General features: G+C 44.5%; 2 protein-coding genes across 3 annotated transcripts in view; one reads left to right on the plus strand and one right to left on the minus strand.

Moving 5' to 3' along the window:
* The first annotated feature begins 420 nt into the window (after positions 1-420).
* Positions 421-18,967, plus strand: PRKAR1A (protein kinase cAMP-dependent type I regulatory subunit alpha). Of its 2 annotated transcripts, none has more exons than XM_027080508.1 (11): positions 421-555; positions 3,726-3,905; positions 9,186-9,356; positions 10,157-10,248; positions 10,459-10,520; positions 11,343-11,389; positions 12,065-12,223; positions 13,628-13,688; positions 14,774-14,895; positions 15,819-15,900; positions 16,478-18,967. In XM_027080508.1, exons 2-11 carry the CDS (start codon positions 3,732-3,734, stop codon positions 16,648-16,650), a joined length of 1,143 nt encoding a protein of 380 aa, XP_026936309.1. In that variant the 5' UTR covers positions 421-555; positions 3,726-3,731; the 3' UTR covers positions 16,651-18,967. The 2 variants fall into 2 exon arrangements, with proteins under 2 accessions (XP_026936309.1, XP_026936308.1); XM_027080507.1 differs by lacking the exon at positions 421-555 and adding an exon at positions 577-965.
* A 260-nt stretch (positions 18,968-19,227) lies between these two features.
* FAM20A (FAM20A golgi associated secretory pathway pseudokinase) overlaps positions 19,228-25,276 on the minus strand; it is a 47,494-nt gene continuing 41,445 nt past the window's right edge. Inside the window, exons 10-12 of the mRNA XM_027080506.1 lie at positions 24,772-24,831; positions 22,498-23,549; positions 19,228-19,993 (exon numbers count right to left, since the gene is read on the minus strand). Of these exons, the coding sequence (XP_026936307.1) occupies positions 23,297-23,549; positions 24,772-24,831 (313 nt within the window). The 3' untranslated portion in view covers positions 19,228-19,993; positions 22,498-23,296. The remainder of the gene's footprint in view (positions 19,994-22,497; positions 23,550-24,771; positions 24,832-25,276) is intronic.

Here is a 25,276-nt window from a genome sequence, read left to right on the forward strand (position 1 = left end):
TTGGACCCTGACAAAGTCCTTTCCAGCATTTTGTGCCCATAGGGACTGTGTGGCCTCCACTGGCGACAGCACCCATGGAGGGGAGAGCGGCCTGGTTGGCCAAACAGACACTTGGCAGGGCTCGGATTTCCTGGACCGGATGGCGGCCCGGAGCCCGGAGGCCGCGGCGCGGGCCGAGCACAGGATACGCGGCGGGCGTGCGCATCCCGGGATCCGCCCGCGCTCGGCCCCTGGCGCAGCTGCAGCGGATCCGCCTCCTCCTCCGGGGCTTGGAAGCGGCAGGAATTCCCCCTCCCCGGCCCCGCGTCCCCCTCCGGCCCGGGCTACGGGGCGGAGTCGCCCACCTGTCATCCGAGACGCCCCACGTGGGTCGGCCTGGGTTGGGGGCGGGGGTTGAAGGCAGGGAGAAAAGGCGGAGGCGGCGAGGGAGGTGGGAGTGAGGGTGGGGAGAAGAGAGGCGAGGAGGAGAGAGGGGAGCTGCCCAAAGCCGCGCGGAGAGCGAGAGAAGAGCAGCAGAGAGAAAAAAGAGGACCTGTGGCGTCCAGACTGGAACAGGTAAGGGGCGGCAGGTGAACAGAGGAGGGAAGCCTCGGGCTAGAGAGAGTGAGGAGAAGACCAGAGGCAAGCGCGAGGAGAGCTGCGGACGAGGGACAAGGCAGGACGGAAAGAAGGGTAGAAGGGGGACCATTCCAGGCGGAGGAGGGGCGAGGGTCCTTCAACGAGCGGCGGCGGAGGACCCGGGGCCGCTGCCCCTTTAAGGTTGCCAAGGCGACGGCTCTGGCCAGAGCGAGGCGCATTGACGTCAGCAGCCGGGCACTGATTGGCTGCGACGCGGCCGTTTCCGGTGGAGCCGCCGAGCAGCAGCTGTAGCCGAGTGGATTCGGGCTGGGAGGGGAGCACTGAGGTAGCTCCGCCGGCCGCCGCCTCGACCGCAGTCCGAACCCGCCGCCGCCGCCCGCCCGCAGGTGAGAGGCCTCGGCGGGGGCCCCCGCGCGCCCAGCTTTGCCGCCAGCCGCCCGTTTGGAGGCGCCGGGCCGATCCAAGATGGCGTCGCGGGGAGCGACCTGCGGGGGACGGCCGCACCCCCTGCGCCTCCCGGCCCGGCGCCTCCAGAGGGCCCCCCGCGGGCCTAGCTCCCTAGCCCGGGTCTGCGCCCCCCAGACCCCCGGGGTCCGCTCCGGCCGCCCCGCCCCTGCGGCCTCCCCGCTCGCCCTCCCGCGTCTCCTGAAGGACGGTGGCGAGATGTCTCCGGAATCCGCCATCGACCCCCTGCCTTTCCGGCTGCCCCGGGGACCCGGCAGTCCTCGTTTTCCTCCCTCCGGCCTTTTCCGCGGGCGCTTCCCCTTCCTTCCCGGGATTGTCGCCCCGCCCCCGCGGTGGTCGTCGCCCGGCCGATCCGTGGCTTTCTGTCCCCTCTCCCCTGCCCCCCTTTCCCGGTCCCCGCCCCCCCAGGTCTCCCCTTGGCCTTCCGACCCGAGCGGGATGCAGGATGGGCCTCCCTTCCTCTCGTGGCCGTGACTGTGGCCTAAGTGGAGTGAAGGGCACTTCCGTGTCCTTGCCCCCGAAACGTGCGCGGTACCTGTGACCCGCCCCCCCTCCCCCGGCAGATCAGTGTAGGTGCGACGCCGAACGGCGTCACCGCCGGAGGGATGCCCGAGAGATGGGTCTTCTCGGTGTTCCGAGGATGACCCCCAGGAAGGGCTCCTGGCTGGTCTGAGGGTCTGCGGCCTGAATCAGCGAGTTTCTCAAGGTGTCTGGCATAGCGCCTCGCATGTGATCCCTTTGAAACGGAATTGTGTCACAACCGACTTTATGAAAGAAAGAATCTCAGTGTTTTCTTAGGAGGAGAAGCAATGCAGTGTACGTTTTGCAGCAGTTAAATAATTGGGGGCGGGGGGGAGCTAAATTGTTAGACTCTTACAACCAAGTACGAGGACGGACTTAATCTAGGTGTATTCGATTAAAAAAATAAGACCGTGAAATACGGATATTCCGGGGTTCACACGGTGACCTGACTGCGCCAGTCCTGGGGCATTTATGTTAATATGCTACCTTATTTCCAGTGTCCTCCTTTTGGTGTTTTAAATGCATTGTTGCAAACAACAAACCAGTCTCACGCTTAGCCCCAGTTCTCTCGTTTCTACCACAGACCAGATCTTCGAATGATTTCTCTGATCCGTTGAATACATGTATTGATATTCCTGAGATGGATCTGAATGTTTTGAAGCATAAAAAGATCTGATTGATCATTGTTCTCGGTGGCTTTCAGTACAGTATTTTTTCAAATGCAGAAAATCCTACTGAAGTGGATTCTCAGTTCATGTGGCTGTCTGAACTGGAAAAGGGGCTGTTGTAAATCTGTCCGAAAGTACCGTGTTTTTTGTGTGTTTGTTTTGTTTTGTTTTTTGTGTTTGTATTAGAGTGTTTATTTCTGAAGTAGCAGCATGAGTCTTTTTCTGTGGCCTCTTAGTTTACGTGCTTGTCAGGGAGCTACAGACTTTCTCATGGTCTGTTAATTAGTTTACTCCTTATTGACCCTTACCATGAAAGTTGTCAAAACGAGATGCCTAACAGCACGGTAGCTCTTTACTCTGCTGATTCTTTCTCCTTTGAAATTTACAATGTCATCTCAGTGGTTTTGTGTGCATTATATTTGGAAAAGACCAACTAGTATTGAATTCAGTTGCAAAGTGGAGGAGACCTCACTTTTATCTTCTAATCTTAATTACTTAATAATTAGGAGTTGAAAGGAAAACAGTTTATGGCTCTTTTGTTAAATGAGTAAGCTTTTAATTCCAGGGTAAGGTTAGCTGCCCATTGTTCTATTTGTTTATTTTACTTCACATCGAGGTAGTTTGAACCTTCTAAAATTCACTAAATGCAGTTTTATCTATTGAGTCTTCATGTGAGTTTAAAACTTAATGTTTTAACATTTTCCTGTCCAGATGAATAAAATGTTTTTTTTTCCTGTCCAAATCTTTTATCATTTACTTAGTAAGGTGTTTCTTTGTTTATGTGGGGGTTTTTTTTCTATTAAGGATTTGCCCTCTTACTAGTGGGTAAGTGTGTTATCATCTAGAGCTGGAATCTGGTAAAAAGAGTCTAGGATTAAAAGTTGCTTTTATAACTCATCTGGCGTTTCTTTTGTGTTTTAAAAAATGTTGATTGTGCTAGTAGTTGGCTAACCAGAGCCTTTGCTCCAGTGGTTTGCTGGGTGAGATTAGGACACTCCCCTGGGATCTGGGTTACGAATAGGGAATGTCAGATGTTCTTTCTTGTGCTTTCTTGCTTTCACTTAGAGCTGACTTGTGTGCCCTTATAATTCTCTGTCCCGTTTACCATGTACACACTTTGCACGGCATCATGATTTCTTTTGTAGGAGGAGAACTGAATGAAATTCCCTTGAGGGCCTGACTCCTCCGCACCCCGCCTCTGCCGGGGATAAGTGGCTCATACTTCCAACGGAGAGCTGAGGTTCTTCTCACTGTGGCTGCCTGCAGAGCCTAGATCCTGTGCAGCAGGACCTCAGTGAAACACTACTTTGAGAGAATGCTATTTCTGTACATACTTGACTCCCTAGCCCTCACCTCCCTGTTTAAAAAAAAATCTACGTAGAAAGAAATCCTTGTGAATCAGTTGCCTAGTGAATTTGTTAGGTCGAAGGCCAAATTGACATTTGCTCTTTGTAAACAGTTTTCACAGGCATCTGTGTGTTTTCCCCATAGTGAGCCATGGCGTCTGGCAGCACCGCCAGCGAGGAGGAGCGCAGCCTCCGGGAATGCGAGCTCTACGTGCAGAAGCACAACATCCAGGCCCTGCTCAAGGACTCCATCGTGCAGCTGTGCACCGCGCGGCCCGAGAGGCCCATGGCATTCCTCAGGGAATACTTCGAGAGGTTGGAGAAGGTAAAAATAAATGGGGCAGAGCATGAGATGACCCTGACGGTTGTTAAAGGGGATGCTGTAGAGTGTTGCTGATTTGTACCTTTTGGAAGAAAAGGAATTCTGACCAAATCATAATCTATGATCATCATCATCATCTAAAATAGAACTTCAGAAAAGAAATGTAGTTAACGCACTTGAAGTAATTTTTAACTTTGTAATCAGTAGAATTTATCAAAACCAATCTGTATGCTAAGTTTACTTGGCTAACAGGTTTTCATCTTCCAAACATATAGTTCCTTGTAACTATTTTAATGAGTACACAAAACTGACTAAATGAAATAACTGACTAGGTGCAGTTGATCAGAAGTAGTACAGCACTGTACAGCAGAAACTAACACACCATTGTAAATCAGCTATACTCCAATAAAAATTTTTTAAAGAGTAGTACAGCAGTGGTACTGCTGTACCACTGAAGTGAGAACTTCTACAGTACTTGAAAGCATTTAATGCTTTTTTCTTCAGCAAAGCAAGTGAACTTATAAGTTTTATCCCACCTTTTGAAATCACTGTAATGAAACAGTTGAGTCTAGCTTGTGACTGATATTTCAGAAACTCTGAATTAGTGAAGTGTGTTTTACTGTAGAATATGTCTCAGGTGAATCGACTCTAGAACAGAGAGATCAAGATTGATAGTTGTCAAAATTTTACTTTACAGCTCTGGTCACGACTTGTTTCCTCTTGAAAAAAAATTAGTGCAGTTTTTAGTCGTCGTTGTTCATCCTCATTCTGTGTCAGTGGGACCTAAGCATGTGGTGTGTGCTTTTCTAAGCAAAATGATCATTTTTCATCAAGGTCGATGCTTCAGTTCACTTCCCTCAAAAAATGATGAATGAGAAAGTTTGGATTGTTTTGAGTAGTTTATTTGATTTGCTTCTGAAATTCAGCGAGATAAATTTACAGGTTTTCTTAAGCATATTGAAGTTTTGATGTGGTTCATAATTGTGAACCAGTTGGGAGGCATTTTCTTAGGTATATGATTGTTAATTATCTAATTGTATTGCAGAAATATTTGTAATATATCCCACTGGTTTGGACAGTTTCTTAACCAGCATAATTTACTAGTAAAAGAGGCTGTTTTACTAGTGTTTAAAAAATGTTTGGGTGGCTCAGTGATCAGGAATTTTCTACTGTTTTCTTGAAAAGCTGTTTGTTGAAATTGGTGTCTAGTACCGTGATTAGACTAATCAAAAACAACAACAGGGGCTTCCCTGGTGGCGCAGTGGTTGAGAGTCCGCCTGCCGATGCACGGGACGCGGGTTCGTGCCCCGGTCTGGGAAGATCCCACATGCTGCGGAGCGGCTGGGCCCGTGAGCCATGGCCGCTGAGCCTGCGCGTCCGGAGCCTGTGCTCCGCAGCGGGAGAGGCCACAGCAGTGAGAGGCCCGCGTACCGCAAAAACAACAACAACAAAAAACTAACCAGTCCCGATGAATGTAGCCTTGCTGTCTTGGAATTGTGGTAGAAAGTCTGGTTTTCTCTTATTTAAGCAGTTTCCTGATAGTGAAATACTGTAGCGCCAGGCTGCTGTGGGCCTTCCCTGTTTTGAAGTGAAGTGTGTTTCTGGAGACCTGATTCTGAAATTGGTCACTGTAAGGTGATCCCTCTTCTTCTCTTTGGACATCAATAGAAGCCATCTGATGAGGGGATGAGGTTGGTGAGACGTGAAGGGTGTGTCTTTTTATAGGGAGTGTTGCGTGTGTGGTGCTCATTTCAGAGCCTGTACTCTCATAGCCCTGTTTAAGCACTGAGCAAGGGGAAAACAAGAAATGATGATTAAAGTAGTTTCTTTGCACGTGGGATTTTTTAATTTAATGTGTGTTGGCTTCTTTGCCTTTTAATAAAAGTCACAGCTTAACGCTTTTTCTTATAATTCAAGGATCTTTGTTCACTTGTATACATTCCTTTAGCCAGGGTTGAATGTAAATATCTGAACTTTCAAGTAACTAGGTTTTCAACTTTTCAACAGGTCATTGTTCTGTGCATTAGGTGTTAGGTTATATGTGTGAAAATATGGTCACGCTCTTGTCATCTCTTTCCCTGTGTTAACCAGGGGTCATGTTTCTGGTACCCTCAACTGCTCGATAAGAAATGCACCAAAAAACTCCATTGAAAGCTTCTGCGTTTTATTTCAGACTGTTACCTGTAATTTGAATCCTCTTTTCTGCATATATTTATTAGAACCGCCCTGTCTGATAGATCAGAGGAATTTTAATAGCTCCGACCATGGAGTGTCTTCTGTGTGCCAGGTACCGTGTGAGCCCTTTACATACGTACATACATGCTCATTATTTCAGATGTGTGAGGTTGCTGATTATCACCATTTTACAGAGGTAGCAGGTAAAACTAAGAGAAATCAGGTAACTTCCTGTGGTCACACAGGGTAGTAGCTTTATGTTGTACCATACGACCCCCAAATTTCATTCGTTTACTACAGAAGTCCTCATTTCTTGGTAATGTGCAGCTCTTGTGGGCTCAGCCCATCTTCTCTTCTTGGCTCCATGTGTCTTGTTCTGGGGTTGAGTGGAAGGAGCTGCTCCCAAGGCCGAGAGGGATCGGATGCTGCAGGGGCCAGAGTCAGATCTTACAAGAGGACATGCTGTGGCAAAACAAGCCACTTACCCAGCCCCAGGTCCGTGGGACGGGGACGTTTACTTCACCTACAGGGAAGCATGGAATTGCAGGGGCAGGGAGGGGACAAATAGTGATTGTTGAAAGCATATTAAGTAAGCGGTGGGCACAGCACTGGAGCTTAATACTCTAGGATGTGTTGACAGTAAGTGGACCAGGAGGGGTTCTTTTGTCTGTTTTTGTTTTAATAAGTGAGAGAACTGAGGAGGGAGGAGACTGACCGAAGGATGAATGACAACAGCAAGAAAAAGGACGTAAAACTGTATAATAGAAATCGATGATCTCAGTAATGGCTCTGAGTCACCAGGATTAGGTTCTAGCTTATTGCTATTGAAGATGAAAACCCATGGAACAGTGTTAAAATCAAAATGCTTTTGGTACTTCAAAATTGTCTTAAAAATTCAGTTAGATAGAAGACAGTTCCAAATGAGATATTACTTGTGAAACTTTCCATGAAATTTTTGTGAAATATCAGTGACAGATTTTGGGGTAGAATTTGTGTTTTCATTTATACTCTTGAACTTTAGACTTTGGGGGAGACTTGAGTTTTAAAGTCCTCTGTTAATATGGAATGGGAAAACCTCACCTGTTTACTGGAATTACCGGAATGACAATGAAGTGGGTTTTCTTTAAAAATGTATTTTTTTAAAAAATGGTTGTATATTTGCACATGGTTCAAAATTCTGCAGGTACAAAAGGATATGACAATAAAAAGTCTTTTCCCCACTTCGTTGTCTTCCTAGAGTGCAGGAAGACACTGTGTTCCAGGGATAATGTATGGGCACTTACAAATTCACATCCAGCATGTGCATGGTATCCCATTGTATGGATGTACTAGTTTATTTAATCTCCATGTTGACGACCATTTTGGTGGTTTCCAGTGTTTTACTATTAAAAGCAATGATATAATAAATAACCTTGTATATCTGTCACTTCACACACACGCATATTTTAGAATAGATTTCCTGGCAGTAGACTTACTGGATTATTTGGTCAACAGGTAAGTGCATTTGTAACAAATTAATTACATTTAATTTGTAATTAAAGTTGTTTTTGTTATAGGCTTTTCTTAACTGTGTTTTTAATTGAAAATTAGAAAATCTAGAGAAATGAGAAAAATAAAGCCAATTCCTCCCTCCAAAAAATAAAAATCAAACATGAGTCTATAATAGAGATAAACACTATTAATGCCTTGATTGTTATCGTTCTAGACTTTCCTTGCTGCATTTATATGTTCTTTTGTTTGTCTTGATGCCAAATGCAGAGCTGAGTACCATGCAGGAGAAAAAGTAGGCAGCTCCTTAGTTTCTTTTTTATCAAAAAATTTTCAGAAATAGTAAATGCTGAATTCATTTAGAATTTGAAAGACGGCTTAGAAAAATAATGGAGGGTGAGTCAGATGAATGAGAATGTAAATAGCTCACCATTCTTGGCTTTTTTCATTCTGATTTTACGTCAGGGCGTAACTCATTCTTTACTGAAGACCTGCGAGGAATTTCTTTTTAAGGCCCTAGATCTGAAAAATAAGAACGTTAAGTAGTTGATATCAGTTTTAAACGGATTGGTTTAATAAGTTTTTAAAAGCGGGTAAACTTTTTTTTGTTTTAACTTCAAGTGTCAACCCTGATCATGAAGAATGCTTCCAGCTCTGTTAGGAGAAGTATTGTTACATCCGATCTTAGTTAAATTCTAGGTTGCCATCACATTTCATTATTTGTTTATACCTGAGACTCCAGCTACAATATGAGCTCCACAGGCTCAGGACTCTCTCCTATTGGTGTTTTTTTTTTTTTTTTTTTAAATAAATTTATTTATTTATGGCAGCGTTGGGTCTTCGTTGCTGTGCGTGGGCTTCTCATTGCAGTGGCTTCTGTTGTCGCGGAGCACGGGCTCTAGGCACGCGGGCTTCAGTGGCTGTGGCTCGAAGGCTCTAGGGCACAGGCTCAGTAGTTGTGGCGCGCGGGCTTAGTTGCTCCGCGGTATGTGGGATCTTCCCGGACCAGGGCTTGAACCTGTGTTTCCTGCATTGGCAGGCGGATTCTTAACCACTGCACCACCAGGGAAGCCCTCCGACTGGTTTTTATGTTCCCCTTGCCTAGTGTAGACTTGGCGTGGCAGATCCAGAGAATACATATTGAATGAATGGAGTAGCACAGTGATCTAGGCATTCTTCTGTCACTTTGCTGTGCCTGAGTGATTATTCCTAGACGGCATTCTTGGGCGGGGCAGGGATCTCACACTAATTTTCCAGCCTTTTGTTTTGCAGTTCATTACTGTTGAGTGCATTACAAATTATTGTCGGTATATTATCGTAATGAGTATATAATTTTTTATTTGCATGTTACGTGCCCTGTACCAGTGGCTTTTGTTCATTAATAAATACAGCATCTGTTACCCTCTGAGAAACAGTGAAGTCTTTCCAGAGTATTTCTTTTCAAGCTTGACTCCATTTTTTCCCCCCATTTGTAATTGACCTTTGCCCCTTAACTTTCAGCTTGGTAATAGAGGGAGAGATTTGAAGTGACTGAGAAGGACCGTCATTGGAGTATGAGAATACCAGCTGAAGAATGCCATGCTGAAGGGTCTCATTTTATAAACTTATAATCTTTTTCAGGAGGAGGCAAAACAGATCCAGACTCTGCAGAAAGCGAGCGCTCGTGCAGACTCGAGGGAGGATGAAATCTCTCCTCCTCCACCCAACCCAGCGGTAAAGGGCCGGAGGCGACGAGGCGCCATCAGTGCCGAGGTCTACACGGAGGAAGATGCTGCATCCTACGTGAGGAAGGTAGTGTTCATATCTGAGCACTGGGACCCACGTGGTAGCCATCCAGTCTTCTCTGATGAATGCGTGCACTGTTTTGAGTAGTAAAACACAAACAGGATGGATCGTACTCCATCCTGTACAGTTCCTGGGTACTTGAGGAACAGGTTTCTGTAACAGCATACCATCAGAGGAAATAACTAACAGTAATTATGAAACAGTGCATAAGTGAGTTTTGGGGGTTTTCTTTTGCATGTTGTTTTGCAGTAGAAGAGCAGGCAGTACTCCTTTTTCTCTTGAATCATGGTGTCAGTTTCTTGACATCCTGTAATTCATGTTGTGGCTTTCAGCCTTTTACCCTACCAGCGTCATTTGTCTCAGTTGGCTCTTAGAGCCAGTCTGCCATTTCGAGTTAAGCTGTTAGCCTGAAGGGGGAAGGGAATTGAGCTTGCAAGAGGTTGTGAGACTAACAGTACCTGATCACAGTTTAGAAAATGACCAGTTGTCAGAAAATGCTTAGTTTTGCCTCACTAATCACCTTGGGCAAGGTGATTTTGGTTTGTTCCTTTAGTTGTTGACTAGGAACCAAATACTAGCCTTTAAACACAGGCCTAGATGTAGGCAAAGGGGATTATTGAGTTAATATTTGTTGAGAACTTTGTGGATCAAAGACAGCGTGAGAGTGTTATGTTGAAAATATTTAACTCAAAGCAGCCTTGTTTAAATACCGTAATGTAGCTTGACATTTCATTGTAATTTAGGTTGCAAGCATGAAGTGGTCTTGGTTTATGGAATCGTCATTTTGACTTTCTGTTCTTTCTTAGGTTATACCAAAAGATTATAAGACAATGGCTGCTTTAGCCAAAGCCATTGAAAAGAATGTACTGTTTTCACATCTTGATGATAATGAGAGAAGGTAGGTGCAGGTACTTTGTTATACTATTTTTCCAGTGCAGTTGGTGTCCCAAACTAGTCTCATCACTGTTGCAAGTTTTAAGGCTCTTAGTAATTGTTCACCTGATAACAATCCAGGCTGAAAATCTGGGAGCTTTAATTCTAAGGTTAATGTTTGAAATCCACAGAAGCAGCACATGAAATGTAACGCGAGGCCTTCTCTCCCTTGCAGTGATATTTTTGATGCCATGTTTCCGGTGTCCTTTATTGCTGGAGAGACTGTTATTCAGCAGGGTAAGGGTGGCTGCTTTATGGCACGCACTGTTATTATTGAAGTTGTTTTCCTCTTTAAGCCCACGATTTTCCTTCTGTTATACTACTGGGTTTTCTTATTTCTTTTAATTAAAATCTTCTGAGCTAAAAGGCACACTTTGCCTAAGGGACTAATATTTCCCTAACATCTGATATAGTTTTGTTTATGGTAACTGTTAAAGGGAATTCATGCATTTTTACTTTGTATGGAATTCCAGAGCCACACATATTTCACATACCCTTTATATTGCTTATTAACCACTTACAAAGTAAAATAAAGTAGAAAATAAGCACAACACTTCTATTCTTCATCATCTAGCCCGTCTCTTTGTAAGGTTCTGTGCCTTCTACTGGTTCTTACCTTTTTTGACCACATATAGTAACATGGATCTCATCTTTTGGTGTCCTCTCTTTTTTCCTTTCTTATTTACTCTCGATATTTTCATGGGTCTTCATAATCCATATATTTTCTTGTTTAGTGACAATCTGATATTTGTTGCTTACTATTTGAGTTGTTTCTTGTTTTGTTGTTATAGATGATGTAGCGTTTAATGTCTTTGTACACACAAGTGGCTTTTTTTTTTTCCAGAGGCATTCTTTGCCACGAGATGACTAAAAACTCAGTTTTACGACTTCTAAAATAAATTGCTGGACTTTTTTCTTGAAAGTTTCTGTTCATTTGTAATATACTCTTCTCTCACAGCACCTCTCTGACATAAGTTCATTATTTTACATTAATTTGGTTTGATTTGTGCTTCTTTAATTAATATGCTTCTAACTTTTTTTTACTCTCCTCGCTTTCAGGTGATGAAGGGGATAACTTCTATGTGATTGATCAAGGAGAGATGGATGTAAGATTTAATAATTGCAAAAATATGTTGATAATCTTAAAAGTCAACTTGTTGATATTTATTGCTTCTAAGAGTTTCTGAAGGGCTATTACATCCTTGTATGTTCGATTCCTTTTGCCAAATATTTTACTGACACAGATACTTTCTAAAGGTAATTTCTTCAGCTAGACCTACAGTGCAGAACTTTTGCTAGATTAGTGGTTAAGGCGTGTGTGTGTGCTGTGGAATAAGACAGGTGTCAGGGAGAGTCTAGACCGGTCGTGAGCTGGGAGACTGGGTACAGCTTTCTTGGTTCTGGAAGTCTTGTTGCTCCCATAAGATTATTAGAAAACTCGGTACCTCCTGCAGGTAAAATGCTTGCCTAGCGCCGTGCCTGGCACAGTGCTCTGTAAATACATGTGGTTAATATTAATGCTTAGTTCACTTTTTTTGCCCTGGGCATCCTTACAGAGGACTTTTTCTTACCAGATAATTAAACTAGGTAAATTACAGACACTCTGAACTTACTTAACTCATTGTCAGAAGTCAGCTGTTTTGCTCCGTTGTGTACCGAAAATGTAACACATTTTATTTTTTAAAACAAAGTTCAGGATTCTGACCTCTTAAAAAGGTTTGCAGGTTTTTAATACTTACGTATTTGTCTATGTAGAAAAAAACAATGCTTTTGTATTGTAGGTCTATGTCAACAATGAGTGGGCAACCAGTGTTGGGGAAGGAGGGAGCTTTGGGGAGCTTGCTCTGATTTATGGAACACCTAGAGCAGCCACTGTCAAGGCAAAGACAAATGTGAAGTTGTGGGGTATCGACCGAGACAGCTATAGAAGAATCCTCATGGTAAGATCCGTGCGTTTTGGAGCGCGGCTCGCAGTCCCGGCTGTGTGGCTAATGTTTACATAGTGTCACCACGTTAAAATGAGAATGTTTTTTACTTTTAATGATGGAATGCTTGTATTAAGCCCAACTTAGCATTATTCATTATACCGTTTGAGACAGTGATCTTTTAGAACAAAACTTTGGCCAGAAATAACATGGGAAACAAATGTGGTGTATACGCAGCGGTCAGCTTATGTTTGGGAATCTCTCCATTTGTCAGTCAGTGCATCTTCCCTTAGCTGATCTTTACACATTACAGTTGGCCTGAGAGGTGCCGCTTCCGAGTGCATGACGTTATTGAAGGCCACTCAGAAGCCATCAGCTTCTCTAAATGGAAAGGAGGTTAGCAGTGATGCAGGTTTCATGTCCCCTCTCACTGTAAAGGAATAAACGAAGTAATAAAACCATTGGAATGTTCTGCTGATGTAATTAGACTCTATGAGAACTTTCTGACAAATTTATGGAGTAGCTTGGGTGTTTAAGTCCCAGTAAATGGCATTAGTCATCTTAAATGGCTTTCTTAAATTTGTGTATTACATGTCTGGCTGTTTGACAGTACGCGGTTGGATGTACTTAGAAAATTTTCTGTACTGGGGGATGGAGATATGTATATCTATTGTGTATATACTTGTATATGTATATGTAATAGATACATATTATATAATAAATATTTACATACTTAGAAAATTTTCTGTACTGGGGATGGAGATAATGTATATCTATTATATATATACTTATGTAATAGATACATATTATATAATAAATATTAAATAATATAAATACATATTATACATATATATTTATAAGTATATAAGTTGCCAAGGCAGTTTACTGTGTAAGGGATGTTTATTATAGAGGAACTGTGTGTTTCCCCTTTCTGTCCCCGAGATGTATTTAGCAAACCTTGCAGATAAGACATTTTGGTTTAGTTTGGGGTTGCGGCACTTTTTTTTGTCAGGGTGGGAAGTTGTTTCTGTGGGAGCAGTTGTGTTTCCTTCCTTCTGTGGAGGATCCGGGCTGTGGAGAAGGACCCTGGGCTGGAAATATAGTCAACTGTAGTCACATATATGACTTGGGTTTTTGTTTCTTTGTTTTGTTTCGTTTTGAGAACTGATTGTTTGCTTTTTGACACTTCGCTAATTTGTGAATTCTTTGGGCATATACCTGGTGTTTCTTTTAGGAGCAAGTTACTAAGAGCTTTTGATTGAACTGAACAGAGGGCTTACCATCTTCAACAGGAAGAAACCAGTCATGTATCAGGCAGCAGTAGCAAGCTTTGACTTCTCTGTTGTTGTTCATTTACTTGAAACAGTGTTTCTTACTCCACAGCGTGATGTGAATTACACTTTCTTTTTTCATTTATAGGGAAGCACACTGAGAAAGCGCAAGATGTATGAGGAGTTTCTTAGTAAAGTGTCTATTTTAGGTAAGTTTTGGAAGATTGCACGGAGAATTGTTGTATTGAAGTGTTAGTCATGCTTAAGGAAACTGATTGTATTTCATAAAGATTACTCCAGTTATCAACTCTTTTTCTTTTTTTAATGGTTAACAAAAACCATATGGAATGCAGAGTTGAAGTGTGACTAACTTAGAAGTAATTTTAAAGTGCGTTTAATTTGCTAGTATATGACAGACCTCTAAATTAGAAATAAGTGTTACTTATTCCTCCTGGAGAGACAGAAAGACTGGAAGTGTTCTCCTGAGTGTGGACTTTCACAGTTGTTCCCCCTGGGACTTGTTTCTCTGTCAGTGAGTTTATTGGTTCAGGAAAGTGAGTATTTCCAAGAATGCATTTCCTCTGTAGAAAGAATAGGTGTCATTAGCTTGCTTTCTCTGAAAAAATGCTAGAAGTGTGGGGAAATTTAGAGTAAAGTAGGGTAATTGGAGGCATTTCTACATATTTTGTTATGTGGACTTAGAGACATTATTACAAGCTGTTCTTCATTGGGAGGGGAAATGGCGATTTATAAGGTAATATAGTCTTGAGTCATTGCTTTGTTACAGTGAATTGACTTTTTTGCCCTTATTTGTCCTTTCTCTGAAATGGTTACGTTTGTTTAGTGTCTTGGGTGTTAGTTTGGCCTTTGGGAACAAAAGTTATTTTCTAGTTACTCTTGTTGGTTTTGTAAATAAATTCTACTGAGGATTTAAATTGATACATTATTTCTCTGAATCTCTGGAACTATTACTTTTGGATCCTGTAATTGTAGGTTCGATTTGCATTGATGGCATTCTTTAGGAATACTTAACCGTTACATTTTTCTTATCCCTGTACCATCGGACGCAGTTGGTATAGGTTAACCTGGCCACTTGGCTACTGAAAGAAAGCTCTAGGGTCATCTGTAAGTAACAGGAGGATCTTGGTGAGACGAGAGGTAGTTGAAGACAGGTGCCATGTTGGATTAGAGCCACTACTAGAGTATTTTGGTTGACTTCTTTATACCTTTTGTTTTGAGATTTTTTAGCAATACCAAATAATGCAGAGAAATTCTTTTGATTCCTGCCTTTTAGAATCTCTGGACAAGTGGGAGCGTCTCACGGTAGCTGATGCGTTGGAACCAGTGCAGTTTGAAGACGGGCAGAAGATTGTGGTGCAGGGGGAGCCGGGAGATGAGTTCTTCATTATTTTAGAGGTAAAGACTGGGCAGCACTGGGCGGGGAATAGGGGGACACCAGTTCTCATTTACAGCTACCGTTCTTAAGATAAACAGTTTTATTTAAAAATTATCGTTCCCTTTGAAATGTCGTCGTTTGGTTTTCGGCCAGGCCACCACATTTTGAATGAGGGCTTTGCATGAAGTAGTAGCCGGATTCTGACCTGCTCGAGTTAATTCTCCTCACAGAAGCCAGACAGGACGCAGCCATTTAGCACACAGGCTGTGGTGTACTGCACCGTGCTTGTTAAAATCACGCATTTGGGCTAATTTGGCAAACAGGATCAAAGGCAGGTATTTAAATTCTAAATGTTACCATGTTTTATATCGTCACAATCCATGGAAATGTCTAGCAGATACTCTTGCCAGCCAAGGAGATCCACAGAGCAGATTCGCTGAATGTGGCTCAGTAGATGCTAATCGCTGTTGTTTAAGCCAGGGGTCGAGGAAGTCTTTCTGTAAAGGGCCAGACAGTAAGTAATTTAGGCATTTATGAGCCATAGTGTTTCTGTTGCAGACTCAACTCTTGTCATAGTGGGAAAGCAGCCATGGACAGTATCTAAATGAGTTGGTGTATTGTTCCAATAAAATTTTATTTATAAAAGCAGTGAGCTTGGATTTGGCCCTCCTTCTGCAGTTTGCTATCCTGAGTCTGAACCCTCGAAGTACCTCAGCGTGATGAGAAGTACCTCCTAGCAGGAACTGCGGGGGTAAATAAGCGTCAAGCCTGTAGTGACTCTTCAGTTACCTTTTATCACATGAACACAGGATTTGAAATAACTGCTGAGTCCTTTTTTTTTTTTTTTTTTTTGCAGAGTAGCTAAAATTGCATAGGATATTTAAAATGCCACCCAGGATTTGAAAGTATTAATGTGTTTTGCTTTTTGGTGATTTTGTTATAGGGTTCAGCTGCTGTGCTACAGCGTCGTTCAGAAAATGAAGAATTTGTTGAAGTGGGAAGATTGGGGCCTTCTGATTATTTTGGTATGTGGATTTCCTCACAATAAACACAGTTTCTGTAAGTCACTTCTCAGTGAGCTATCACAATCTTTCATAATCTTGCCTTTTCTTCTCCTGAATTTTATTTATTTTATTTATTTATTTATTTATTTTTGCAGTATGCGGGCGGGCCTCTCACCGTTGTGGCCTCTCCTGCTGCGGAGCACAGGCTCCGGACGCGCAGGCTCAGCGGCCATGGCTCACGGGCCCAGCCGCTCCGCGGCATGTGGGATCTTCCCGGACCGGGGCACGAACCCGTGTCCCCTGCATCGGCAGGCGGACTGTCAACCACTGCGCCACCGGGGAAGCCCTGAATTTTATTTTTTATTTTAGTTTTCGGCTCTCAGAGAAGTAGTGTGAGATTTTGACCTTGACTCAGTTAATAATTAAGTTATTGATTGTCTCATATCTGTCAGTTGGTTTTTTCCTGAGGTGCAGATGTAGTGTGGCCTGTACTGAGTTACTAGGAGGAAAAATACGGGTTTTCTTTTCCCCGGAGGGCGCCCCTCAGAAGACGTTTCTGAGGGAGCTAGCCTACTCTCAGCCCTTTCCCCTCCTGCAGGCGAAATCGCGCTGCTGATGAATCGTCCTCGCGCTGCCACCGTGGCTGCCCGTGGCCCGCTGAAGTGCGTCAAGCTGGACCGCCCGAGGTTTGAACGTGTTCTTGGCCCGTGCTCGGACATCCTCAAACGGAACATCCAGCAGTACAACAGTTTTGTGTCCCTGTCCGTCTGAAACCTGCTTCCCGTGCCTCCCTTCCGCCTCTCCCTGTCCAGGCTTCCCCATGCAGACTGCTCTCTGGCCCCTCTTTGCAGCGCCACGTGGCCAGTGGCATCGCAGCTTCTTGTCGGTTTCTGTTAAAAGTTGCTCTTATTGCACCATTTTTATTTTGGAGCATTAACTGAGTGCTCATACACAGTTAAATAAATAGAAAGAGTTCTGTGGAGACTTGGCTGTTCCTGCTTCTCTGTGCAGTGTTAGTGTTCACCCTGGGCCGCGCGTGCCATGCTTTCTGGTGAGGGCAGACCCTGCGCCATATGAGTTACCATAGAGTCATGATGTAACCGTGCAAGATTGCCTTTCAAGTGACAGAAGTTTCCTGTTACCATAAGCAGATTCTAGACTGTGGCCATATATGCTATATTTCTTTATAGAATAAACGATCTCTCATTAAGCTCTGAGGATTAGGAAAAACAGATATAGAAAAATCTTAGTATAGTAGAAAGACATCTGCCTGTATTTAAACTAGTTTAAGGGTGAAAAAATGCCCATTTTTGCTAATTATCAGGTGGAAATGATCTGTTCAGTTCTTTTTTTTTTTCTTTTTAACAAGAATTTTTATTTGTCAAGCGACTTTGCCTGGTTTTGTTTATATCTTGTTCTTAATGTTTCCTCTCCAGTTCTAAAATATGTTGAGGAGTGGCTGTCTATACCTACCTGCCTTTTAAGGTTCACACCAAATCATAAGCTGCAAACATTGGGTAATGATTTAACTGCATCTGCCTCAGCTCACAGACTCTGATCACACCTTCATTTATCCAGCTGGTGCCAAATGTTGATCATCACATGCTGAATTGAGAATAAGAATTTGAGGTCTGCACTCTAGGTTGCTAACTTAGACTTTTTGGTTAATGTATATCCTTCAGTTGAGTCCAGGATAATAATCTCTTATGCTCTTTAAGCACTGATTCCAGGAGATTGGATTTACTGGGAAAAGACAGACTAAATGTTGTAACCGAAAAATGGAGGTGGGATTGCTAAAGGGAGAAGTGGCAGGTGGACAAAGTTCAGTGTCGGGAGCTCTGCCCCACTCAGTTCACTGGGGCAGGAGATTGGGAAGAAGTGTTTTACTTTGCTTTAACCCTTCCTCCCCTGTTTACATCAACTAGAATTTATGGTGGGTTGCGGGGTGGGGTAGGATGTGTTTGTGTTTCAAATTGGTCTAAAAGACCATCCTACTGAAAAGTTCTGGTTTCCTATCTACCACCTTATTTCTCTGGCAAACTTTTTTGTGTAAACGAGTGTTTTGAGTCTTAACTTTATTTCAGTATTTTCCAGCCTTATCAAGGTTATGTGTTGTTACATTATTCCATGTGCACCAATGATACCCAACTGTTTGTTTTTATTATTGTTATTTTTTGAAACAAAATTTCACAGTTCCATAATGTAGGCACTTTTATTTGCATTGTGATTTATGTAGTATATAGGGTTATACTGGGGGTGACTGCAAGCATTTTTTCCATCTGTGTGCATCTGGCTCTGATTTTTAATCCCCTCTCCTTCCCCTTTCCCAGGTAATTTAAATTGGTCATGGTACATTTTTTTCATAGATTTGAACAGCTTTTGGGTTGTTACTAAGTTTGGAGTATAAATCTGGGAAAGAGATTTTATTTACATTCTAGTGTGGGATAGAAAGCCACCTTATTTCAAATTTTTTATTTTTCAAAATAATCTTTACTAAATGAGGATTTTCTGGTCTGTATTTTGTGTTTAGCTTTTTATATTTAAAAGATTAAAAATAAAAATTATGTTCTTATTAGCTTAAAGCTTGATTTGATCTTTGTTTAAATGCCAAAACTGTACTTAACTAAATTATTTAGAACGCCGTAAGTTTGCAGAGTTTCATATATGTATATAGTCATGCTCCTGTGTATGTTCAGATTCATAACAGTGATTTCTAAATGGGTTCTGTTCTTAAATCATTCGGCTTTGCTGTTTACTCCCTTTTGTAATTTTTAATCTAAGAAAATTTAAGTCTGAATTTAAAAATGATCACATTTAAAGCCTTATCTTTGTGCAGTCCATGTGAGAAATCACGATTGGCATCATTTGTCTCAGTGGATATTCAGGGCTTTAGAAGTCATTATTTCTGGGCTTGGTAAGTGGATTTATGAGCTCCACTGCTCTAGAAAGCGTAGATGGCCAAAGGACCATTTTGTATTGTTTCCTGGTCACTAGTCTGATTATACTGTGTGTGCTAATATACCCTCTTCTTTTTGTTGTAGATTGTCTTAATGGTAGGTCAAGTAATAAAAAAGATTAAATAATTTAATTCTCTAACGAATCAGTTTTTCTTCCCTTTCTCCTTTGCTCCTCTTCTTCCTCTCCCCGCCCCCACCCCCCGAAGCTGCTAATCCGGTGGGCATGAATGAAAATCGAAAGTGAATTAGGGGATCGGTGTTTTGAAACAATAGTGTGTTTGTTTTCAGTGTTTTCCAATTCAGTTTGTCAAAGAATGAATCTAAAAACCTTTCTTTAAGAGTAATTGAGATGTAGCAGATCTGTACTGAGCAATGGAAGGAAAACAATAAATCAGAGGTCAAAGATTTCCTTTTTATTGAGGGTAGACTGGTTCTCTGGCTTTGGAACTTTCCCACACTTAATGGGGGATGTCATTTCTAGGTCAGCATACTCTTTGGTTTAAATTTAATATGTGCATTCATATATTTAGGTATGCTTCTGTATTTCGCATACATATAAAGTCATTTCTAACATTTCTCATTTCTGAGGTGGGGACGATTAAATTGAATTCATTAGCATATTGGAATTAATTCATTTGCATCCAGTGAAGTTGGAGATAATGTTGTATTGCCCAGAACATTGCTTAAGTTGTGCTACTTTGTAACACATGCACTTTGTCCAGATTCAGTAATCCCCTCCCTCAACCTGCTGGAGTTGGAACCTTTTGAGTCACAACAGAATATAATTGAAGAACATTTTCCTGGGTTGACTGTACTGGTTGTAGTTTAATTTTCCCTCGAAAACACTGGCTTATATGAAATCCCTTTTTGTATTTTAATGGCTTAAATATTGACAGTGTAAAATTGAAGTAGTATGATGTTAGTTTTCTTAATATTGCTTTCTCTCCAACCACAGATGAACAGCTGAACCCTTTTTGTATTTTTTTTTTTTTTTTTTTTTTGCGGTACGCAGGCCTCTCACTGTTGTGGCCTCTCCCGTCCGGACCTTTTTGTATTTTTGTTAGGCCCTGGCAGTGTACTTCTAGATGGGCTAAAACTACTAAAACAACATGGAGAAGCAGTGTGTTGATCACCATCATAATAGCCATCAGGAAAGACTGTGGAGAGAACATAAAAGGGAGAATGGTAAATCTCTCCCTTCTTACCCTAAGGAGTCTCACACAGCAGTCAGTGTGACTGTGTGCGTATAAAGTTAAAATTTGTGGACTGACAGAAGTCCAGAGCTGTGACTGCATCCTGATGCTGCCTGAAAACCCAAACCACTAATGAGCAGAATTTTTTCGTTTTGCGAAAGCTCTCTGCCAGTGTAGCTTAAGTAGCTTTGTGGTTTTCTAAGTCACCACTAGATGGAGGGCTTTTCATCATCTTTGTTAGCCTCAAAGTCAGTTACAGTCGGTCCTCGTTGTTCACGGATGCTGTATTTGCGAACTTTGCAAATTTGCGTACTTGCTGAAATTCATTTGTAACCCCCAAATCAGTATTCCCGGCACTGTCACAGTCATTCCCAGACTTGAGTGGAGAGGGGCCCGCGTCTCCCGACACGCGAGTGCCTGGCACAGGTCAGACCAGGCACACTCTGCCTTCTAGTTTCAGCTGAAATCAGATGCCCTTGTTTTGGTCTATTTAGTGCCACTTTTTTGCATTTTTGTACTTCCTGTTGGTGATTTCTCTATTTAAAGTGGCCCCCAGAGGAGTGCTCGTGTCCTGGCTGGGGGTCCCGAGGGTGAGAAGGCTGTGGTGGGTCTCTAGAGGGGTACATGTTAGCCAGCTTCTCTCAGGCGTGAGAGGCAGCGCCATTGGCCGAGCTCAGTGTTCGTGAAGCAACAGTGGATACTAACTGAGGTGTCTTCATCACACCGTAACGCAGGAATCAAGATCGTGTATTGGTAGGCTGACAGGAGTGTCACCAGAGGCTCTCACAGGAACTACAGCCCTGTATCGCTCCTAGGGGAAGGCGGCACAGGAACCTACAGCCCTGTATCGCTCCTAGGAGAAGGCGGCACAGGAACCTACAGCCCCGTATCGCTTCTAGGGGAAGGCGGCTGTCTCCGCTGATTCCGTGTCCTTGGTGACTCATCAACCATAAAACTACCACAGATAAGAGAATCAACTACCCTTTTTACCGTCTTCAGACTCAGATTGTCCTCCTGACTTTGGGGGAGGCTAAGTGAGTTCCTCCAGACCCCTTTCTCCACCAGCTCGTGGGCTGTCGGTTCCCTTTCATGTTTTAGTTTGCTGTTAGTAGTACTGACAGGAAAACATGAAAAGTTCTTAACATAGAGACAGGAGAGTTTTTATGTCATGGAAAATTGAACAGTGGTCCAAAGTGAGCGTGTTGGAAGAACTTGATAGATCTAAGACTGGGGTCTTTTGTTTTCTGGTATTTTTGACAAATGGTAGTGGCTTAATTTTGGTATTAGTGAAAAAATAATGGATGGGTGAATAATAAAACATCTAGGTACGCGACATACTGTGGTCAAACTCAGTTCTCTTACTCTCAGTCTGTAAAGTACGCCAGCATTTTTATTATAGGCCATCTGAAAACTAGTCCGTTGTCACGGAAGAGGCCGGGTCGAGGTGCAGCTGGGCCTGCCTTCCTGAGCCTCTGCAGTTTGCGAGTTCAGACCATTTTGTGCTATAGTCTCTGAACACCTTCGCCTGAATATTCTCCTCTCGCTCCGCTGCGTGTGATTACCTGGCTCCCCCTCCAAGAGGAAACGTAGGCTTGAAGTAGAAGAAACCATCTGTGAAGTGGGAGGCCTTGAGCAGCAGTAGAGACGCCTCAGTAACACGAGGCTCTGGGATTGAGGTTCCTCTACTGAAGACTGGTTTTTGTTTTAAAGCCAACAAATACAACTGCATGAATTGGGTGAGATGCTGTTGAGTTTTGCATTACAGTGGAAAGAACGCTTTGGGATAGTTTTGAATCATTAAGTTGCATGATTTTAGCTAACCTTCCTGAGCCTTAGTTTTCTTGGAGGTACCCTGGGGGTCAGGGATCCTGTCTGTCGGGGAGGATTGGAAGCCTGCGTTTGACTTTGGCACGTGGAGAACGAGCTCCGTGAATGGAAGTGGTATCACTATCACGGGGACGTAGGTTCGGGGCAGCGTACCAGTGATGGGGGCAGCCGGGCTGGGCCGGAAGCGCCCCTGTCTCTGGGCACACGGCAGACGTCTTGGATGACGTCTAGAGGCGTCCTGACCTCATACCCACTTTAGCGACAGCTTCTTCCCACCCTACTCGTACTGGTATTTGCGCCTCTGGCCTGTACCAGAAAAGCTGGGCTGATGAAATCAGCCGTTTTTACTTGCTGAGTGATTAATGTGAATACACGCCTATCCTGTGTGTTTTCATGGATTGTTGAATAAGAAACAGCCTCCTCTTCAGACACAAGCAGGTCAGCAGGGAGGAGGCTGAAGAGACAGGAAACCCCTGAGATGCCCACTTTTGAGGGAGGCTTGGAAGGTAAACTTGACTTAGTGCTTTCTGAGTGAGCAGAGGGGAGTGGCATCCAGAGTGCCAGGCTTCTCCAGACAGCCCGCTGCGCTTGGGGACGGGGCCGTGGGGACAATGCCTGAATCTTAGGGGAGGAGGACTCACCGGTGGGCTCGGGTCGGTCCTGGCTGTGCTGCTTAGTCCAGGCTCATGGACCTGCTGGACCCGTTCTTCCGCTGTCCCCCCTCAGGGCCACCCTCGCTTTGCCTTCTATTGTTACTGGATGCCAGCTTTGACAGCCTTGATGTTATTTCAATTGACATTTACTCTTCGGATTGAAATAGCCCTTTGCTGATACTCTGAGCAAATCCCTATGTTATTTTCACCTCTTGTAATAACACTTCTGAGAAATTACTTTAGGACCAGTCAGTAGGGATTATTGTGTTCAGACTGGGCCACAGTGTTTAGAATATGAATAGAAAGTGTGCAGACTACTTTGAACCAGTTGGAGTTACCATATTTAGGTTTTTTTGGGGGGGTCTGCTTGTGAGATGCCAGATGTTTATTAATCTGGATCGGGACTTATCCTTGTAGATGTAATAAAGATCTGGGGGTGTCCATCTGATGTCCCGTAATTTTATTTGTTACAGTTAATGCTCTCTCCTGGGAGCCAGGCTTCCAGGCTGGTCCCGTGTCCAGATTTCCCAGTGGGCTCAGCAGGTGGTCTGTGGCCTTGAAGCAGAGCTTCTGGGGAGATAGGGAGCCAGGGCAGTGCTCCAAGGAGGAAAGTGCAGTGGGTCCCACTTCTTCTGCTCTTTTGGAATCATCCCAGTGCCCTGCCTGCTTCGTGAGCTCCTGACCCAGGCCCCAGCCTGGCCTGGGGCCCGCGAGGACACTGTGGTCCACACTCCAGAGTCCACCGCGGGCTCCAGGCGTAGTTCCCGAGGTCGGACTCGTCCAGCCCCTAGCTGGGGCCGGAGTCTGGGGCCGACTGTCCCGTGGGGCCGTTGGCCACGACGCTGTGCTCTCCGTGGGCCTCAATGCAGCCCCGCACGGTCCTCAGGACAGTCTGGAGCCTGCGATCCAGGGCGAGGAGGTGCGGCTCTGTGAGCACAGGCGTGAGCTGGTCTTCCAGCAGCGACTCCCTCATTACGTCGCTGAGTCTGTAGTCGGCTTGGGCCAGCAGCTGCAGGTGCGAGAGTGTTTTCCTTTTTATTCTGGAAGGACAAAGTCAGGGGACCAAGTAAGTAAACGTAAAGAAAGAAACTTCTCGAACTTACTTCCTTCCCCGCCGACAGTGGTGGGGGCTGACGTCTGGAGAGCCTTCGCCCCCAGTGTCTTCTCAGGCACACTTAATGCAAACCCGGTAAGAAGGGAATGGACGAAGGGTGACAGCTATAGGACTTGGCGGTCCTTGGCCCAGTCGTCCCGCCAAGCATCTGCTGCTCCTCGGGGAGTCCGAACAGAAGTGCTGTGTAATAACGACTTCTCAAGGAAATTGAAAGCTAACGAGAGAAGTTTCCAGCAGGTGAAATGATGGAGATGTTTGCCGTCTCAGAGGCTGCGGGTACCGCCGGGCTCCAAGTTGTTTCTGCTCGACTTTGTAATTCTGATTTCTCTGTGTCAGATTCTAAAATCAGGGATGGAAACGGGGTAGGGCCAACCTTGCCTTTAGTATTTTGATTTCTTTTTATGTGGGAATGTGACCTGGACTCAGATGTGTAAGCAGCTTAGGTGTCCACGCATTGTCATACACAACTCCTGCCTTTCCTACTCAGGAGGAGAGGAAGTGGGGTGGGAGGGAGGCACACGTAAGCTACCCCAAGAAGTGGAGAAAGAAAGTTCAGGCTCTGCTCTGAGTTTTCCAGCTGGAAATAGACACCGTTTTGCTATGCGTGGGCCACGTATTTCTAATTAGCTCCGGACACTGCAGCTGAGCAGGTGGACGATCTTGACCAGCTCGGCTGAAACACCAGAGAGGTGTAGAGGCAGGGCAGAGATTCTCTGGAGAAATGCTGGCCAGGCAGAGGCCTGAGGACTTCCTTTAATCTGACATGAGTTTATGGGACTTCAGTCAGGATTTTGCTTAGCTGGTGATCAGGCAGTAATACCTATGAGCTTACGTGAGTGCGGGGCACAGCAGAGGTCTGGTTAGTCCTGTCAGAGGCCGTCGGGCTCTTCGAAAAGTGAGTGATGATCTGAGTGTGTTATTAAAGCGGGCGACCGAGAGGTTTTAAAAGATTAGATCCTAAGTCATCTGCTGAGAGATGAAGGTGTGAGAAGTGGGACAGTTCTGTGGTTGTAGCACAAGGAATGAGGTTGTTCCTGTCATTCTACCCGCCCACATCCTCGGCCAGTGAAAACTGATGACCTGCACAGCTTGGTGGCAAGCAGGACGAAGTGTCACAGTTGTGACCCGTCCCTGAACGGAAAGCTCACCGGCAGCACTGGGAGAGTGGCGAGAGGATGGAGACTTCGTCGTGGGAGTGCCGTCCAAACCTGCAGGGAGGAGAGACAGGCTTTCACGGGAGCACGGGGGTGTGGGGGGGACAGGCACCACCTCCCGCCTCAGTGCTTCCTCCTGCCTCCCCCTCTGCCGTTTTTGAATCCCAGCTTGGGGTAAAATGCCAGGGATCACGGCCACTGCCTCTCCAGCCCTTCTCCGTCAGGTCACAAGAGCCTCTGTCCACAGCTGGCGAAAGCAAGCATCCGTTCGTTCATTTATGCACCGGCCGCACAGGGCCAAGGCCAAGCACGAGGATGATGCGCTGGGTCTCCGGGAGGGGACCGTGGGGCGAGTTACAGAAAACGTGGATCTGCTTCCTAGCGCTCTTAGGCTGGAGGAGAGTCAGGCGGTACTCAGCAAAGATCAAGAGCAGAGGAAACGGGGCCAGGAGGGCCCGGAGGGGGCGGGACGCGGCCGTGGAGGCCCTGACTCGGGCCC

This window comes from Aethalodelphis obliquidens, unplaced genomic scaffold (genome assembly GCF_003676395.1).
Source record: "Aethalodelphis obliquidens isolate GAN/ISIS:26980383/991018 unplaced genomic scaffold, ASM367639v1 scaffold44, whole genome shotgun sequence".
Taxonomy (NCBI): domain Eukaryota; kingdom Metazoa; phylum Chordata; class Mammalia; order Artiodactyla; family Delphinidae; genus Aethalodelphis; species Aethalodelphis obliquidens.

Bases quoted from the DNA above. Each gene is read 5' to 3' on its own strand.
- PRKAR1A (XM_027080508.1), top strand. From the start codon at position 3,732: ATGGCGTCTGGCAGCACCGCCAGCGAGGAGGAGCGCAGCCTCCGGGAA. The intron at 3,906-9,185 runs GTAAAAATAAAT...AATCTTTTTCAG, and splicing joins ACTTCGAGAGGTTGGAGAAG to GAGGAGGCAAAACAGATCCA. The intron at 9,357-10,156 runs GTAGTGTTCATA...GTTCTTTCTTAG, and splicing joins CTGCATCCTACGTGAGGAAG to GTTATACCAAAAGATTATAA.